The 20,106-nt window shown below is 48.6% G+C and overlaps 1 protein-coding gene across 3 annotated transcripts in view; it reads left to right on the forward strand.

The window, feature by feature from the left end:
- Evl (Enah/Vasp-like) overlaps window positions 1-20,106 on the forward strand; it is a 96,087-nt gene that overhangs the window by 70,828 nt on the left and 5,153 nt on the right. For all 3 annotated transcript variants that reach the window (XM_005343538.3, XM_005343540.3, XM_026781040.1), the window contains exons 4-9: window positions 12,997-13,060; window positions 14,074-14,135; window positions 15,541-15,770; window positions 16,323-16,444; window positions 18,118-18,178; window positions 19,580-19,643. In XM_005343538.3, the coding sequence (XP_005343595.1) occupies window positions 12,997-13,060; window positions 14,074-14,135; window positions 15,541-15,770; window positions 16,323-16,444; window positions 18,118-18,178; window positions 19,580-19,643 (603 nt within the window). The remainder of the gene's footprint in view (window positions 1-12,996; window positions 13,061-14,073; window positions 14,136-15,540; window positions 15,771-16,322; window positions 16,445-18,117; window positions 18,179-19,579; window positions 19,644-20,106) is intronic.

Genomic DNA, 20,106 nt, shown 5'->3' on the forward strand with positions numbered 1-20,106 from the left:
TTGCCTCTCCTTTAAGAATGAGGAGGCAGAGGGTCACAGCATTTCCTAATTTGCTGAATGCTACACTAGTGAGAGAGACTTCAGTTTTCAGTTGAGGTCTCTGCCATCAGACTGCCTCCCAAAGAGACTCTGCTTGCCTGGTAGCTAGCACACTGTCTAATGATAAAACACCCTCATTGGGGGCTAATTATGAAAACTTTTCTTGGCCCATCTTTGTGGGCAGAGACTCTAGAGTAAGTGGAGAATTCATTTATATCCGCTTTCTTTTTCTCTCATCGCATGTATAATCTCTTTCCTGAAGAACACCTCCAAACCTGGTGTAGTAATACACACCTGTAATCCTAGTACCTGGGAGGCCGAGCAGGCAGACTGCCTCAAATTTAACACCAGCTTGGACTACATAATGAATCCTTGTCTCAAACAAAAACCACAACAATAATAATTTCACAAGTAGCTTTTTGCCAGCTTCAATTCTTGTATGAAAAGAGCCAACACAAATACTGTAGTAAATAGGCATCCTTAGGGTTCGGAAAGTCAAGTCCTGAAGTTGAGATGCAACCTTTGCTTTCTAGAGAAGATAGGGTATGTGATTATGAGGCCCTGTGCTCACCTGCTTGTCTGCTGCCTGTCCACCTGCTTGTCTGCTGCCTGTCCACCTGCTTGTCTGCTGCCTGCCAACCTGCTTGCTGCCTGTCCACCTGCTTGTCTGCCTGTCCACCTGCTTGTCTGCTGCCTGCCCACCTGCTTGTCTGCTACCTGCCCACCTGTTTGTCCCCACCTGTTTGTCTGCTGCCTGCTTTCATACATCTACCCATTCATTCAAAACAAATATTTTTTTTAAACACCCACACAGTCAATTTGACTACTTCTGCATGTAGCCCACTTGAGTATCTTTTCCACACAGCAAGCAGATCTTTTCAGTTCTAGGTATAACCCAGTCACTTCGTCTTCATTCAGAGCTCTCAGAGCTATCAGTCTTAACTCAGAATGAAGTCCAAGACTTTACAGCGTTTGCATGCTCTGGCCCTGGCTGCCTCTCTGAATTCTTTCCCCTTACTCCACGGTACGTTTATGTAAATGTATTGGTCTCCTACCATTCCCCCGAAATGCAAGGGCTCAATTCAGGACCTACACACTGAGTGTATCATTAAGGTCACAGTTGCTCCCTCACTTCACTGGAGATGCTACCTAAACATTGCCCAGCCAGATGTTAGCCTATTATAACACGTTACCACAGTTCTCTCATTCTGCTCTATTTTTCTTCATATGTCTTATTGCCTGCCTCGTCTCTTGATTATAAGCTAGGCAAAAGTTTGTGCAGCAGTTTGTGTCTCTGCCTGGTTCGCTAGCATCTAACAACTGCCATTTGTTTGAATGAATGAGTAGTCTGTGAATTACTGAACTTCTATTCTGGGATTTGTAGCTTTCCACAGCAAGATGAATTAGACATGGTCCCGCACTCACCAGGCTGACAGCCAGGCAAAGAAGGGAGACTCGTGGATGTATGTCATGTGCCATGATGGAAGGAAACTAGGGGTTTATGGGATTCTAGAGCAAAGGGCTAGGATGCAGGCAAAGGAGATGGAGCAGGCTCCTGGGTCAGGCAGGCAGGTGCAAGTTTTTGTTACAGTGATAAAGGCTTTACGGACTTAAAGAGGAATGAATGTTGGACTCAGCTTGGTTTCAGAAGTCTCAGTTCTGTAATAGAGCAAACTATGGTGGGATGGCATGGAGGAGAGGTACTCACCTTTTGGAGGCCAGGAAGCAGGGAGAGGTAGGAAAGAGTTCCAGAGACAAGATGTACCCTGCAGAGCCACACCACTGACTCACATCCTAATAGCCCATTGCTGGGACCTTGTCAATTGCTTTACCTGTTAATGAGTTTTGCCCTTTCCTTAACCTACTACGCCTCAATAGCACTGCCATACCTTCAACACATGAACTTTATACCTATACCTTAACATCATTCCTGCTGAGGATTGATAGAAGATTGAAGTTGTCCGAGGGGACTGGAGAGATGGATCAGTGGTTAAGAGCACTGACTGCTCTCCAGAAGACCCAGGTTTGATTTCCAGCACCCACATGGGGACTCAAACCCATCTGTAACTCTAGTCCCATGGCCTTCCTGCTACTTGGTGCACAGACATAAATGCAGGAAAACATTCATATGCATAAAATAAAAATTAAACTTTTTAAAAAAGGCATATATACTTTTGCTGAATGTGGTAGTACACAACTGCAATCCTACCACTTGAATCAGGAGCTCAGGACTCATGAGGCCAAAGCAAGGAGATGATGAATTCAAGAGCAGCCCCAGCCACAATGCAAGACCTAGTCTTTAGAAATAATATATATGTTTTTGGCGTGTCTGCATGCTGCTTCAGGGAAGCACAAAGGGAACAGGTTTCACTATGAGGAGCAGCTCCAGGGAATTCGTACATTAGAGAAGGGAGGAGGTCATGGACTTAGCTGACTGATCTAAGTAGGGTCACTGGTGAGAAGAGGTAGTGAGAAGCTAGGTCAGGAGTTTAAGAGGCCTCAGATCCTAGAATGAGTGTTTCCCATGGGAAGCACTGTGGAATCTTTACAGTTCCTTGTCCAAGGAATGCTGAGGTAGGACTACATCTCTGATCTTCAAACCTGTGGACACAGGCTTAAGGAGGCAAGCCTGAGAAGAGGCCCGTGGGATGTAGCACAAAAGGCTTAGATGTAGACAAACCAGAGAACATGCACCTAACAGTTTTCAGGAGAAATAGCAGAAACCAAAAGCAGGAGAAACCACAGTTGATGTGGGGAAAGAGACATCTCTCGTAAACAGTGCTAACTTTGGTATCCCATATAGAGTGTGGGTACCCTGTCGTTATGCCAGGCCCTACCCTGGGGTGCTGGGGTACACGGAAGATTGGTTGACCACATTCTGCACTACCGGTTGCAAGAACTGACTTAGGCCACTCAGAGAAGCCCACGTGAAGGAGGACAGAGAAGTAGTAAGGGAAGACAGTAAGTGTAGAGAGTTGCTATTGTGTTACTTCCTCCCAGGGGTCTTAAAACAAGCAGATAGAGGGTACCAATGGGCTCCATCCAGGTTCAGCATAGACCAGTGTGTTTACAGCTGCCATCTCCACAAAGTGCCATCCACTCAGCCAGCCTTCTCCCTCTTTATAAGCTTTGACACCCTTGCTCTAGTTTCCACTGTTACAAAAAAAAATTCGTAACCTCCTGTGTCTTATCAGACCACCATGGATTAAAGTTAGAATTCAACAACAATGCTACCCCCAGAAAGCCTACAAACTCATGGAAACTGAAAACTTCTGAACCATACCTGGATCAAGGAAGAAATAAAGAAATCAAAGTCTTCCTTGAATTCAATGAAAATAAAGAAACAACCTATTCAAACTTATGGGACACTATGAAAGCAGTCCTGAGAGGAAAGTTCATAGCACTAAGTGCCCACTTAAAGAAAACAGAGAAAGCACACATTGGAGACTTAACAGCCCACCTGAAAGCTCTAGAAAAAAAAGAAGCAGACTCACCTAGGAGGAGTAGAAGACTGGAAATAATCAAACTGAGGGCTGAAATCAACAAAATAGAAACACAGAAAACAATCCAAAGAATCAATGAAACAAAAAGCTGGTTCCTAGAGAAAATCAACAAAATTGATAAACCCCTATCCAAACTAATCAAACGGCAGAGAGAGAATATGCAAATTAATAAGATCAGAAATGAAAAGGGGGACATAACCACAGACACAGAGGAAATTCAAAGAATCATTAGATCTTACTACAAAAGCCTGTATGCCACAAAACTGGAAAATGTAAAAGAAACGGACACGTTTTTAGATAAATACCATATACCAAAGTTAAACCAGGACCAGGTGAACAATCTGAATAGACCTGTTAGTCGCGAAGAATTAGAAGCTGTTATCAAAAACCTCCCTACCAAAAAAAGCCCAGGACCAGATGGTTTCAATGCGGAATTCTACCAGAACTTCCAAGAAGAGCTTATACCTATACTCCTTAATGTATTTCACAATATAGAAACAGAAGAGTCTAGTTTCATTTTTGCTATTACAAAACATCCTGGCCAGAAACAACCAAGGGGAGAAAGGGTTTTGTTTGGCTTACAAAGTCACATACCATCCCTTCAGGGACATCAAAGCAGGAAGCTAAGCAGCTAGTCACAGCCACATTTGAGAGTGAAGATCAAATAAATGCATCCTTGCTGGCTCTTAATAACTTTCTGGACCCACCAGACTGTTTTTCCAGGTGACTCTAGGCTGTCAAGTTGACAGTTAAAACTACCCCATGCAACCCCTAGGGAGCAGGAGCAGCTAGAGGGTAGGAAGGAACAATGATGTCTGGCATCTCAGGGCCTGGTATATACTTCCCATTACTATTCCCATGGACCTTGCTGTCACTGTTTGACCTGTCTTGTGCCATAGCTGCCAGCAAGGTGTTCTGTAGCCATCATAGCAGCTCTGCTCTGGAAGGTAATGTTCATGTCACACCCTGAAGAAACAACAATAACAGCTGCAGAGCCAGTTTGTGAACCCGGCAGGGCACAGCAGGAACAGGAACATTAGCCTGACACAAGAAGACATTGTCACTATGCCCACAGGCATGGCAGCACTGAGGCATGGCACTGCCCGAGACAGCAAGAATGGCAGTATAGTGTGGGAGGTGAATGTTTGCTACCAGGTTTAGTCATTCCTATACACACCTTGGAACTGGGAATGCTAGGAAAAACTCAGGAATGACAGGAGCATCTTAGGAGGAAAGGCAGATATATTGGTGACAAAAAGGTGACAAAGAACCAATACGCCTAAGGAGGACTAGGTGAGATCCAGTAACAAAGCTACACAGTACCCAGGAGTTCTTCTGTCTGCTCACCGGTCCTCCCTCCCTGCATACATACCCCACTTCCATCAGGGAAAGAGGAGAGCTGGGATGGGAGGTTCCTTCAGACAGACACCTGTTATCCTTGAGGCCTATGAGCAGAGCTGCTACAAGGGGTCTGCAGTCCCTCAGGGCCCATAAGCATACTGGAATCAGGTAGCCAGGAGGATTCTGATAGGTTAGCTGGGAAGCTTCATTAAAGATTGACAAAGTGAAGCCCACTTGCCCACAGGACAGCATATCGGTTACCACTGCACCAGCCAGACGGCTGAGGAAGAGGAGGTAAGTGGCCAGGATGAGAAAGGCACCTCGCAGACTGTGCCGAGGAACCCTGCCCGTAATGGTCAGCAGGGAGTGGACCTTTCACTGCTTCTGCTTCTGCCACTGTGACTGCACCGTGCTTTGCAGAGTGACCTGTAGGTGACGGAGCCCCTCCCTCTCCTTCCTGCTCCTCCTGGGATTCTTCTCTATTCCCGACTGCTGGAACTGGGGTAGGGGGGCTGAGTGCTACATCTTGGGGAGAGCATCTCTTACTGCATCCAGCATCCTTGCAGAAGTGGCAGGATAAAGTGACATTGGGAGGCCTGGGCTCCTGTTCCAGCTGTAGTGCCCAGTAGAGGTCTACAAGATGTTCACCCCATGCAAGATGTCCACCTTTCCCAAGTTGAGACTCAGTTTCCCTACCTATAAAGGAAAACTAATATATCTTACTGGAGAATTAGGCAATTTAATCCCCCAAAGTAATATGAAAATGCTTTGTAAGCCATAAAGGTATGAGATGGTTACTGTAATTTACTCTGTTTGAGGTTCGTTTTAAGATCAATTTTATTTCCTTTAATAAGTTTTTAGGAAAGAGGAGAAAAATGTTACTAGGAAAACTGCTTGCCTAAGCAGACTACCTGAGCAGGCCAAGCCTGTGGATGGGGTGCTCGACTTGGGAACTGGAGTCTGGGTTCTGGCTGTGTGTTGGCTTTGATGTGGACATGACCTTGGACAAGCCATTACCCTATCCCTGGACCTCAAGACCCCTCCATGAAAGGAGACAGTGGGGAAGACAAGAGAAGGGGTATTCACTGGCAACAAATCTCTAGCTGTCATCTGTCAAAATTAGAAGAGGTCCTTCTAATTTTGTGTTATTTCTGAAGACCAATGTCAAGGGTTGGTCAGTTCTTTTCCCTGTGTGGCCTGGGCTTCTCCCATCTTGGAAGTAGTCTCCCTGTTTGTAAGAGAGGTCCTTGTGTATAGCAGGGCTTTCACAGCCTGAACTCTTGGGCCAGGCAGTGTCTGCTGGTTACAAGGAGTTGAATTATAATTGTCTAGCCCAGGGCCAGCACTCAGGGGTGAGGGTCTGTTGCTGGAGTTATCAGGAGTGGTAGATCAGCCGACACTTAAGATCTGAGCACAGCAGCTAAGCCTAAATTGCTGTGCCAGAGATCAGGCAGAAAAGACTGGAAAATTCATGTAGCGTTCCTTTAAGCAAGCCACTAAACCAGCATTAAAATGTGGAGGTGGCCAGACATGGTAGCACATGTCTTTAATCCTGACATTCAGGAGGTAGAGGCAGGTGAATCTTTGTGAGTTCCAGCCCAGCCTGGTCTATATAACAGTTTCAAGGCAGTGAGGTGCTGTCTCAAAAAACAAAAAGGTGGAAGGCGGTGGCAGTCAAGCATTTGTCCACTGGTGAACTTGACACAGGAGCTGCCTTTGCCTTATGAGTATGGATGTGGAGGTGTTTGTGTGGCCAAGACTGAACATAATATACTAAAAGGGCTAGAGTCCTGGGCTGGGGGACATTTGTCCTGGGAGTTTGCTCCAGTCTTCCTACCCATTCCTTTGTAGCTTAGACCTAGTAACGCTATAGTGGCCAGATCCTGGATCACAGATTCAACTCTTAATGGACACTTGCCTGCATAGCAGCAAGAATGATACCCATACAGAAGGAAGGGCCTAGTCTCTAGCCAAAAGGGAAAGGAAAAATAGACAGCTAGAGAGATGGTAGCAAGGGAAGCAGAGAGTGACTCAAGAGGGCTTGGGACACTGCCCAACTCAGACCAGGTGGTTGTCGTTTGCTGGCCAGAAATTACATCAGGTGTTACTGAGAGGTGTAGGTCCTTTGTGTCTGGCAGTCCCAGGATCTCAGGTTCCATCTTTTCAAAAGGCAGGAGATGCCTTTCCTATAGATGGTAGCTGAAAACTTAGCCTGCGCTCTGTCCCAGAGGAGCTGAGGCTGCTGTGCTGAGTCTCATGGGTGATAGGGAGTAGGAGACCCCCATTAGGAAAAGCTGGCAGCTTCGCCTCATCTGCCCGCCTCAGAATGTAAAGTTAGACAAGACACCCAGGTGAGGGACTAGAGGACTTGTAGCCCCTTACTTACCTGTCCTTACTTAGCATGTAAGCATGCTAGAAGAGCGCAGCCAGGAATGGACAGGCGCTGAAAGGTAAGACTGAGGGCTAATGGGAGGACTGAAGGAGAGCAGAGCCTGGTTCTCCACAGACCATGAAGGATCCCATCTAATCCCATCAGACTTCTGGGGACAGCTCTGGCCAGACAGTTTCCAGACGTGAAGAGAAGGATTCTGCACAGGACCCAGTGCATAGCTCACGTGATACCCAGTATATTCTGGTCCTCTTTACCCCAGCTACTATGGGTGACCCAGAATACCTCACCTGCTCTATTGTCTTAAAGTTTATTGGGTATGGGCTCTGGCTTAGCCACTTTTTGAGAGTCTTTGAACCATAGACCTTTGCTGCTTTCTAAGAATATTTTGTCACCACTGCTCTCAGCCATTGCTTGAAGGATCGTCAGAGAATCTGTCAGCCATCTTTATTCACCAAGTATTCACTGCATGTCGACTGGGTGCCAAGAATTATGTGCGTGTTGGGAATCTGGAGGTGTCAACAGTGGAGCCATGGTTAGACTGTTCTGTGCCTGTGTTCTTCCTGTCTTCTGAGCCTGACAAACATGCATAATGTGCCCTAGTGATCAAAAAAGCTCACTCAGTGTGAGAGGCCAGGCAGAGAGCACTTTTTGCACCTGGGCACTCATGACCTGGCTCGTCCATGTCTCAGCGTCTTGGCCAGGTGTGAGGGTAATGGCAGGAGATGGGAGCTGTCTACATCGGGTTCATTCTCTCTGAATCTGAACCCCGATTCTTCTTTCCTCTGCTCTCTCCTCATCCCTCCCCCTGCACAAGGGCAGCATTCCTGAAGATGATGGAATCCGTAGCAAATCCTAAATCAAAGACAGGTATTATGGGAGTCGTCTGTAAAGGAACGTAACACTGCCTAGGGGGATAGTTCAGTCAGTAAAGTGCTTGAGGACCTGAGTGTGAACCCCAGAACCCATATACAAAAGGAGTGATGATATGTAATTATAATCCTGGGCTAGGAAGGCAGAGACAGGCAGATCCCTGGGTTCACTGGCCAGCCAGCTTAGCTGAATGAGTGAGTTCTAGGCTAGTTGAATGGCACCTGAGAAATGATACCCTGCGGTTGTCCTCTGACCTGCACGTGCACCCATACACATGTACACACATACCCTCAGATACATGTGCACTTGAACACTCGCACAAATGCATGTGTGTGCACATACACGAGGGAGCACTGCAGTTTAAGGAGTATGTTCCTAAAGCAGAACTCTTTTGTTCCTTATAGTATGCCAGCCACTGAAAACAAAAGGAGTTTTTTCAAAAGCAAGTTTATTCCCAAGGTGATCAGGTGTAGAGATGGGAGAGCAGGTCTCTGGTCAGCCTCCCCAAGGGCAGGGGGTGAGGATGGGTATTCATGAGCTGGACAGGGTGTTTGGAGGTGTGGAAAGGTGGTGGGAGTAGAGTTACCCATGATTTGCATGTGCATACTTATCTCCACAAACCATCATAGAGTCATTGAAGAAATCATAGCACACCTAGGAGCGGTGGCAATGGCCTGAGATTCCCCAAATTCAGAAAGCCAGTCTAAGTTGCTTAAAAAGACAAAGAATGAAAGGAAAGGAAAAAGGTATGGATGCATGCCTATAACCCCAGCTTAGGAGCTAGAGGCAGGAAGATCAGGAGTTCAAGGTCATCCTTCCTAAAAAATGGAATGAGTGGAAGTATGAGGACATTACCATGATCTCAGAGTGGAATTTGGAGCCTTCTGTTGTTACAGGATCACCAAAGGGTCAGTAATTTCAAAAAAAAAAAAAAAGTAGGTTTCTAATACTTGAAAAAAAAAATTCAGATGACCATTATGACCCACCATCAGCAAACGTAGTAGAAGACTAATAATATATTGCACAGGTGCATTTCCTCCCAAAGTAGTGATTTTTTTTTTTAAGTCAGCGAAAACATGACAAGTTACATTTTTTTTTCAGTTTTGCCTCAGTTTCAAGAATAAGATTATTCAGTATTTTTCTTGTTTGTTTTTGTTTTTACTAAATAGGGTTTCTCTGTGTGATCCTGGCTGTCCTAGAGCTTTGTAGACCAGACTGGCCTCAAAACTCATAGAGATCCTCCTGCCTCTGCTTCTTAGTGCTGGAATTAAAGGCGTGCGCCACCGCCATGTCCAGCAAGCTCACTCAGTCTAGAGGAAGCCTGTGAAGGGTGGAGGAGGTTGCTCGTACCTGCTTGTCTCCTTCAGTGGGTTCTGGGTGTGTTTTGGTTCTTCCCTGCCCAGTGCTGACTTCTCTCTTAGGGGTGATTCAGTTTCCTGTCTCCCTCCCACTGTCTTCCAGCTACCTCAGGGCTTTCCGCACCATCTTCTCCAGCCAGCTTCCTCTCTCCTCCTGCCCTATTTCCAGCAGGCATTCTCCTTACATCTTTGAGCCCAGAGATGGAGACTGGCCCCTCTTCACTCTCTTCTTGTTTATTTGCTGTTGTAGTTCCCACCTTGTGAACGTCAAGAGTAAAGGGCATCCTCTGATTTACTAGATGTTTAAGAAGAATGAGTGGGTGGTGGCACTTGGAGTTGGGGCTGGGAAGCAGACTTCCCCAGCATGGAGAAGTCACTCCTTCCTGAAAACATTCATACTCCAGTGGGCTTGAAGCAGACAAGTTTGGTTCTGGTTTCAGCTGAGGCTCAGCCTCTATTCCCTAGCAACTCTTTGTGTTCTGAGAGGAGATCTGTCAGGAGGAGAACCCAGTCCTACCTCTTCTTTTTCATCTCTTGCCTGGGTGGCTGCCAGGGTATGGCCTGCTGCAGGGGCTGGACTCACAGGTAACAGTCATGCCCTACGGGGGTTACAGGTATATGTCACCATGCCTAGTTTTTACATGGATACTTGTGCAGCAAGCACTTCACAACCCCACGTGGCCACAGGGGATCCAATGCCTTCTCTGGCCACCATGAGCACCCACACTCACTCTGCAGCCACAGAGACACATACACATAAATAAAAATAAAGTAAATCTTTTTTTAAAAAAATACCTTTAAGTACTAAGCTGTAGAAGGTAGATGAGGGGATCAGGGTCTCTTCTTTTCCTCACCCTACATCCTGCAGACAGGGTCACAGCTCAGCTCAGGAGGTAAGAGGTGGCACAGCGAGTCTGCCATCTTGGCCTGTGATTACAGCTGTCAGGAGTTATCTGCAGTAGTCAGCCTAGGACAGATGAGTGACCAAAGCTTTCCTATTGACGTCTACTTCCACTTGAGAAGCACTGCCTTGCTGAAGAGGCCCTTTTCAGTGGGCTGTTGTCCAGGACTTCCCAAGGGACCAGTATCTATTCTGAAGGAATAAACCTCTTCCCCAACCCCTCTATCTGAGTCTGCTATGGAACAGCTGGACCAATGGGTAGGGAAGAGGGTATCTAGGGATATTTTCTGCTTTCAGCTGAATCTAAAGTATGTCTTCAGTCCAGAGCTCTGGGCCTGCAAGGGACTGTGGCTCCTGATGGCCTTCCCCTGTTCTCTGTAGTAGCAGGTGAGCTAAGGATTTTGGGAGTCTAGGCCAGCATGCAGATTGAGGAACCCAAGTGTGTGACAACAGAACACTGGTTGAGCATGGCCGCTATCAGACGTCTTAACAGAACAGGCCAACAACTGCAGCAGACCTTGGAGCAGCCAATGTGGGCCAGGTCTTAGTCCTGACCCTCAGACAATAAGCAACACAAGGTTGCCAGAATAGGAAGTCAGCATGCAGAGGAGGCAGGACAAAGCCAAAACTCAGGAGTGGGCTCAGTTGATCAAGCTAGAACCTATGTATCAGTTACTTGTCTGCTGCTGTGAGAAAACACCATAACCAAAATCAGCTTTCTTATTTTGGCTCACAGTCCCAGAGGGATAGACTCCATTATGGTAAGGAGGAGTGGTCACAGGAGCAGGAAACATAAACTGAAAGTAGCACAAGGCTGTGAACTCCCACAGCCTGCTCCAAGTGACAGTCGTCCCCCAACAGCATCACTAGCTGTTGACCAGGGGTTCACATAGCCAAGGCTGTGGAGGATGGTTTTCATTTAAACCATCACAACCTTGGCCGGGCTAACAGTGGAGTCCCAGAATGTAGAGCTGAGGTGTGGTGAAACCTGTCTTCGCCAGAATGAGTGAGGCAGGGGTCAAGGAGCCCCTTCCTGCTGTGCACACACAGGTGAAATCTGAGAGCGTGTCTAGGGGCAGGGCAGCTCGTGGTTCTTCAAGTGTCATATGAGTCCACCTCATTCTTCAAGCCAGTTTCAGTCTGACATGGTGAGACTGAACTTGAGAAAGAATGTGACATTTGGCAAGTATTTTGTCTTGCTCTGCATCTTGCACAACCTTTGAGCAAGTCATCTAACTTCCTGAGCCTAGTTTCCTTAGTGGTCCCAAGTCCTCGTGGACACCCCTAGCTGTGTGGGAATTACAATTGAAATATAGATTAAGTAAAGAAAGCATCAGTGCATTGCTCTGATCAAGTTTCCTTAGTATAATAACTTTCTGCTCATGAGGTTATTAGGGCAAAGACTGGGCTTCAGGGAGTAGGAGGCTGAAGAGTCTCTCAGCTGTCTGAGGTTGTAAACTTGTGCTCACTTCACCCAGAGGTAGAAACAAAGCTGTTTGCACATCCCTTCCACCAGCCACTGATTGTGTGCTTCCCAAGGGACACCTGACCCTCAGGAAACAATCAGCTCTTTCTTAGGTTCGAGCTGCAGCCTGGATCTATATTCATTCTCTCTCTCTCTCTCTCTCTCTCTCTCTCTCTCGGGTTTTCGAGACAGGGTTTCTCTATAGCTTTGGAACCTGTCCTGAACTAGCTCTTACAGGCCAGGTTGGCCTCGAACTCATAAAGATCCACCTGCCTCTGCCTCCCGAGTGCTGGGATTAAAGGTGTGTGCCACCACTGCCCAGCTTGGATGTCTCTTTAAATGTGGCACAAAGCTTGCTGAGACAGTCTTCTAGCACCAGCCCTCCTGTGAACATAAGGCTCAGCATTGGGGTCCTATCCTTGTGGGTCTAAAGTGGATACGGCCAGTGTTTTAGGTGGCATAGAACAAAGGCAGCAGTGGCAGGGCCTCATTGTGCTACTCACAGCTCCAGACTCCCAGTGTGAGCAGTAGGTACAAGGAGGGGACACCCCACATGTGTAGTCCCTGGGTTCAGTCTGGCCCTGCCATTCACCAGCTGGAGGCATTAATCCTGCACTCAGTTGATGATTCTTAACATGCTGGTGATGGGGCTTAGGAGACAGTGACAAGTGAGGAAGCAGACACAGCAAGTGTTGAAAAGTGGATGGGGGCCGGAGAGATGGCTCAGCGGTTAAGAACACTGCCTGCTGTTCCAGAGGTCCTGAGTTCGATTTCCAGCAGCCACAATAGTGGTTCGCAATCATCTGTAACGAGATCCGATGCCCTCTTCTGGCCTGCAGGGATACATGCAGACAGAGCACTATATACATAATAAATAAATATCTTTTTTAAAAAGTGGGTGGATGTCAACAGTTATGACTTGTGTGTCCCACCTGTGCTTCAGAGGGAGGAGCCACAGGACACAAAGAGGAATGGTAAGTGGGAGATGAAGGTATGCAGGTGCCGCACAGATGGTAGGGCCCTCTTTTAAAGGAAGGCCAGGAGGGGTAGAGAGCATGCTATTACAGTTATCTATTGGGCCTTTCTTCCATCTACTGACCACTCCACTCTGTATCTCTTCCCCACAGGCCCCTCCACACAGCGTCAGATGCAGAATGGCCCCTCTCCTGAGGAGATGGACATCCAGAGAAGGTAACCCAGTGTCCCACAGCTTCCTGCCTGAAAGCTTCCCAGGAGTGGCAGGAGTACCCTTCAGCTAGCTGAGACATACAGCTCAGGCCAGCACTGGGGCAAAGGGAACACCTACTTAATGTCAGAGATTAAGGCTACATGTCACTAGCATGTAGACCCATACTTCCCTAAACCCCTTCTGAAGTGTACCTAGTAAGTAACCCTGTAGTGCCAGGTGTCCCTCTGATGGGGGACTAGAAAGAAGCATGTGGTCTTCTGACCATTTCTCCTGAGGCCACATCTATAGAAGCCATAGGCCCCCAAAGTCCACTCTAGTGAGGCAATCAGATCAGCCAGAGGGTCACACTGGCTTCTTCGAGATGCTTCCTGCACAGTGTGTCCCAACTTGCCAGTCCTCTTCCATCTAGGTACCTGAACCTAACACATCCTTCACCCCCTCTTTGAGACAGGGTTTCTCTGTAGCTTTGGCACCTGTCCTGGAACTCACTCTGTAGACCAGGCTGGCCTCAAACTCATAGAGATCCACCTGTCTCTGCCTCCCAAGTGCTGGGATTAAAGGCGTGCGCCACCATCGCCCGGCCACATCCCTCTCTTTACAGGAGGCAGCCCAGGGATGTGGGGAGATAGCTCAGACAGTAAAGTGCTTGCCAGGTATTAATTAGAGCCCCAGTGCTTTATATGTGTGTGTGTGTGTGTGTGTGTGTGTGTGTGTGTGTGTGTGTGTGTGTGTATAAGTTAGATATGGCACCACCCACTTGAATCCCAGAGTTTAGGAAACAGAGATAGGCAAACCCAGGAGTTCACTGATTTGGCAAGTTCCAGTCCAGTGAGAGACCCTGTCTCCAAAAAGAAAGGAAAAAGTGGATGTTGCTAAGGAACAATATTCGGCGTAATCCTACACACACACACACACACACACACACACACACACACACACACACACGCTAGTGTTGTGGCTCACCTGGACTCTCAGACACGGAGAAGTCAAGGCTTCTGCTATGGTTGCTTTTCAGACAAGTGATGGAGCAGCAGCAGCACCGCCAGGAGTCTCTGGAGAGAAGAATCTCTGCCACAGGTGAGTGAGAGTCTCCTTCCTCCAGCTGCCGCCCACACTGCCCCAAGTGACCCCAACTCAGATAGACCTCTCCCTACTTCTGACTGCCTAGACACAAAGTGTGGCCGTCACTTCAGGTAGGACCAAGCATAGGATTAGGAAGCCTCCTAGCCCTCCCATTGTTCAGTTCCTCAAGTAGACATGTAGGGGCACCCCTGTGTCAGGAAACTGAGAGCTAGGGACATGCTATCAGCAAGGCGGACAACAGTTTCTGCCCCCAGGAAGTCATGCTTGTCCTTGTGCCATGGGTGCTAGAGACACCCAAGAGTCAGGGCCAAGGCTCGAGAGAAGTGCCAGAGCAGGTTCTCAGGAGCCAAGTGGGACTTAGCACACCACAGGAGGGGGTGTCAGGTGCATTGATGGGACAGGACTTTTTCATTTGCCTTGTGCTTTTGTAGCCTCATCTTACCTAACTTGCTCAATGCATTCTCAAGTTCTATCTTGCTTATGGGACAACAGCCCCAGCTGCTTTCCAAGCACCCTGCATTCAGGTAATACTGCCCTCTCACCTGGCACCACAGCCTGCTCTGTGTTCCCCATGCACAGTCCTTGAGCAAGTCTCATTCTGACATCATGTCAGCCCCTCCCAGCACCCTGGCACACACTGAAGTGGAGCCTACCCTGCACTCCCTCTTACCACGTTGCTCCAGTACTAGCTTCTCCTTTCTTTTCCTTCCAGGCATCCCATTTTCTTTGTTCACCCCTGCTTCCCTTCACTTAACTGGATACTTCCTCTCCTGTGTGCCTACTCTTGGTAGAGCTTGCCTTGCACCACTTGCCTGTGTTTGCCTCTGTGGTTTGTTCTCTCTTCACTAGCACCCTGAGCTGTTTTCCTCCACACACGACACAGCGCCTGACACCCAGTGGAAGTTCAGGCAGTTTTCGGTAGAGGGTGCCTGACTAGATGCACAGGGAATGCCAACAACACTCAGCATTAATGGTCCCATGACCAAAACCCCAGTCAGCTTCAGGACCCACGGTTATTGCTTACAATCCCCAGGGACCTAGGGTTAGTAACTTCAGTCAATGCCTAAGATAGAGCCAAGTACTTAGAATGGAAAAAGACACTGCCGAGAACTCCCCTCCCACTAGAAAAGCATTAGTGAAGCAAGAAGTTTGCTGCACTTAGAGGTGTAAAACCACTGCATGTCAGGCTAACCAGGCCCCAGATGCTGAAGAAACTGAAATAGAGAGTGACTGTAACAGAGCCAGGTTCTGCAGGGCCTTCCTGAGATGTAAACTGTTCTGTTCCTCATCTCTCTGAGGAGCAAACTGCTCTTCATTCTTCTCCAGGAACCTGAAATAAAAACAGTAGACTGGACACCAGCTAGGTGCTGGACACTGACTCCTCTCCTTTGCATTTCAGGGCCCATCCTCCCACCTGGGCATCCTTCATCGGCAGCCAGCGCCACCCTCTCCTGTAGTGGACCTCCACCCCCACCTCCACCCCCAGTTCCACCTCCACCCACAGGGGCTACGCCCCCACCCCCGCCTCCTCTGCCAGCTGGAGGAGCCCAGGGGGCCAACCACGATGAGAGCTCTGCATCAGGACTAGCTGCTGCTCTGGCGGGAGCCAAGCTGAGGAGAGTGCAGCGGGTAAGAGGGTGGGCATGCCAGTCACCCTCACACATCAGCAGAGCAACTCACCCTGCCCTCACCTGGCATCAGTGAAACACTGGGCAAAGGGCTATCCCCGGGCCCAGCCAGCCCTCTGCCAGGTATTAAATAAGTAAACAGGGACGGCGCTTTGTCAGCTACAAGCTGCCTTAGTTAATAAGTACATATCTGCCTTTGCTTTTCCCATGGAACTCACTTCTCGCTCATTCAGTTTGCTCCCTACCCCTGGGGCGTGTGCTCTGGAATGAGTAGCATGTATGTGGTCATAAAAGAGTGACTCTGATGCATATCTCTGGCTTGAAATTTGCTTCCCTGTCTCTTGTGACCTTCTGACTTTGGCAAGGACTCAAGCCTGTGAGCCTATCTTGCCAACGCCTGGCCCTCTCTAGATTCTCATTTTCTGACCCGTGGAGTTGGGAGTGTTGGACTAGCAGCCTCACTCCTAAGGTCTTTCTACATCCTGCATCCACTGGGGCTGCTGTTCCCCTCACTGTACCAGAGTGTGATACACATACGCTTTCTCACCCTCAGCCAGAAGATGCATCAGGAGGCTCCAGTCCTAGTGGGACTTCAAAGTCCGATGCCAACCGGGCAAGCAGCGGGGGAGGTGGAGGAGGCCTCATGGAAGAGATGAACAAACTGCTGGCCAAGAGGTAAGTCTGATGTCTTGATGTCTTCCAGAGTTTGTGTGCCTCCTGGGAAGCGACCATCCTCAGCTAATGGTCATTGCCAAGACACATTCGGGGGTAAGAAGAGCACCCCCTGCACTTGCAAGCCCAGCAAACATAAAACACACTCCCAAGAGCTTTAGAGAGCACTCTAGAGAATGTACCCAAGTGGATTATGTCTCAGAGCACTCAGAAGTGAAAAAGGCTTCAGATAAGAGTAGAAAAGACAATGTTTACACCTTCCCAGTGAGTGTAGTCCAAACTGAGAGGGAGTACTCTTTCACTATCTAAAAACAGGAAAAGGCCAGGGTCGCCAGCAGCCATGGAGACGCCAGGTGTGGATAGAGGCAGTTCCACGTCCTACAGAAGCAAATGGGCAATGGAGAATCAGATGTGAGCGCCTAGGGCTGCTGTATGGTCAGCCCTGTCGCAGGCATTTCCCTCTAAATCTCACCAGTGCAGAGCAGAGTGACTTGGTCTCCAGTTGTCTGTCTGACAGTTTTTACAGTGTTGGGATGGAACTAATCCTAGGCAAAATGCACAGCCACTGAGGCACTCTCGGGCCAGGCTACCCTCTGTTTTTAAGAGATAAAACATGGACTTCTGGGCATCAATGGTTAGAAATGGGGTAAAGTGGCTGGGTAGACCAGCGAGGAAACCATTGTAGTCCAGGAAGAGGTGATGGTGACTGGCATAAAGTGGTTGGCAGTGGGGAGCAGTCAGAGTGGGAAGAAATCTAGAGACAGAATTGACAGAACTTACTATTCCTGGTTTGTAGACCTGCCCTGAGATGATACAGCTGCGTGAGCCCTGCCACTGCAGCCAGAGGCTGCTCCTCACCACACACCAGGCCCACTTCTCTCCTGGTGGGCCACTCACCTCAGGTTATAAGAGGCTAATCCTGTGAGGGCCTGACAGAGTTGAAGCACATTGTTGGGAAGTATGGGAGGCCTATGTCAGCCTGGGAGGGAGCCAGGTGCAGGTAACCATTGAGACCAGGAACACTGTAAATCAGAGTCCCGTAAAAGAAGTTTTCGTTCATGTGAGGAAAATGCATGTGTTTTGCATTCTTGGGGCACCTTTAGCTCCTTGGTCTTGTCCTGAACTGGGAAGGGTGTGACTAGGTTAGCTGAGGTCACAGACAAAAGAGCAGCAAGAGAAAGTCTTCTTCCCTGTGACTTGATGCTGAAGTTGAGGTTCCCCAGCCAGTCAGCTGCAGTTCTCTCAGCTCTGACCCAAAGAGACAGACTGGGCCAGGGTACCAGTCTATCCATGGGCCATGAGTGCCTTGGGAGTATAGCCTCTCAGCTAAACCCTGTCCCTGGGGACCTAGACAGGGTACAGCCAGCTTCTTTCTCCCTCAGAAGCTATGGCCACCACCAGCTGAGCTGAACAAAGAAACACCCCAAGGTCTTCCTTCCTGTCCAGACTAGTTTTGAGTCTAGGTCATGGGTGAGCACAGAAAGTCTTATCCTCTGGCCTTGGCTCATGTGAAGAAGGGTGCCTGACCAAGTGGCCTGTTCACATAAGCATACATCCTCCTAATCTACACAATCTACTGGGGAGCCAATTGTGGGCATGGAGGCAGCCCAGAGTTCTAGGTCACTGTGAAACCTTGGGAAGCTGATTTGTATTTTTTTTTCCTCTCCAACATCTAGGAGAAAAGCAGCCTCCCAGACAGACAAGCCCGCTGACAGAAAGGAAGATGAGAGCCAAACGGTAGGCAGCATTCTACCCAGCCCGCCCGCACCCTCAGGCTTGCCTCCAGTTTAAGCAAATCTCCCAGAAAGATCACTGGGAACTGGGAACCTGATTTGGAGGCAGCTGTGAGGGAGGGACAGGGATCCAGCCAGGCTTGCATCTCCAGAGCATTCTCCTGACCAGACCCTTGGAGCCATCACTCAGGTTGAGAACCCCAGGGAGCCATAGGGCCACTATACTCCAACATATCAGGGCTGCATCAAGGGATTTGGGTACATCTGCTGAAGTCTTAGGAAGTCAGAGCAGTTTTATTTCAAATTACTTAAAATTCTAAATACTTGAGTCTGTTAAGCCCAGTGGGAGCTGAGGTCTCCACCCTGGCAGAGAATCCTAGAAACCTGGGTTCTGTCCTTGGCAGGCGTATGGAGCCTGATCTGGCAGCCCAGAGTTCCCAGCCTCAACTTCTGTTTGTGGTCACAAGTTTTCTTATGTATGTGATAAGCTTTCTTAAAACAAATATATAGAATTCTACTTGGACTCCTGAGTATATACCTCAAATACAAACAGCATAAAGGCTGCACCTCACTAGCAGAACTAGAAAGAATTATAGCTACCTAGGACCAGTGTATGTTCCCCACCTACTCAGCCAGTGAGGTGGGCCTGGCGCCCCTGGACTCCAGTCTGCTCTTCTCATTGTGGTCTGTGCTACTTTGCTGGGCCTGGGCATGTGCAGTTCTCTCTGCCACCAGCTAGCTCCTCAGCCTGGACTTCTGCATGATCTTTACTCCCTACAAATGGCCTCTCAGACCCCAAGCTCTCTGCTTCTGCCATGCCCTCCATACACCTAAGGTTGCCTTGCAGACCTGCCAGGGACCAAACTGAGATCCTCACCCACTGACCCGTGTCTTGCACCCCTGGGACTTAAACCACACATGATGGAAATACAAAGGCCTGTGTGGCTAGGAACCACACACAGGATATTTACACCCTAGGTGTGTTAGGACCTGGTGGCCACATTTGCTTGAGTCAACACTGTTTTTCTTAGGTGGTAGCTAGTACTCCTCAGCCCCAGCTTCATAGCACCCTCGGGCCACAGAACCTTGAGGAGTGGATTTCACCATTGAAGCACCATTGAAACCCTTCTCAGGCCTCGTTTTTTTCCACTTTTTTGGTAAAGGCAAATCTTCCTGTGTAAATCAAGTTTGGGTAGGATGCTAGGGGCCAGGAAGCTGTCTTCCTGCTCACTGTCCACAGTCTGGTGAACCTGCTGTGATGTGAGGGTTGGTTCTTCAATGGTAGACATTTACTAATTATATCCCAGAGTCCATTTGGAAAGCAAGCTGGTGCACAGGTGTCCTGCCTTGTCCCTAAACAGCTTTCCAAACAGACTAACGAAAGGGCCCTTCTCTTCCATTTTAGGAAGATCCTAGCACCTCCCCATCCCCAGGGACCCGAGCCACCAGCCAGCCACCTAATTCCTCAGGTAAGAGGTTACCTAGCCCAACAAATGCTTGAGGTCTTAAAGCAAGTGGTCAGCTAATCTGGCCACTTTCCTCTGTGGGCAAGCAGAGAGAGTCAAGTCTACTGCGTTCCAGATCCTCAGAGCTTCCTAAGGAGACCAAGCAGACAGCTGGGCCGGTGTGACAAGGAGACCTTGACCCTGCTCCAACTAAAGGAAGGCACTAAGAGTACCATCCACAGTGGAGATGTCATGTAGGACCTGGATAGGGGCTGGGCTGCCAGGGGGTTTTGTGGCAGTAGGGTTATTTTACAGTTCAGAGCTTCCACAAGTTACCACTTAGCCACATCCCTGAATAAGGAACTATTAAATGTCATTTTTTGTGTCTGCTGTGTAATGCCAGCTAGAGTGGTGCTATAAGTTAGGTCACTGCAGTGACCACACTATCAGAGACACAGCCTCCCTCTACCCAGTCACTGCAGTGACC

Source organism: Microtus ochrogaster, chromosome 1, assembly GCF_000317375.1.
Source record: "Microtus ochrogaster isolate Prairie Vole_2 chromosome 1, MicOch1.0, whole genome shotgun sequence".
NCBI classification, from domain to species: domain Eukaryota; kingdom Metazoa; phylum Chordata; class Mammalia; order Rodentia; family Cricetidae; genus Microtus; species Microtus ochrogaster.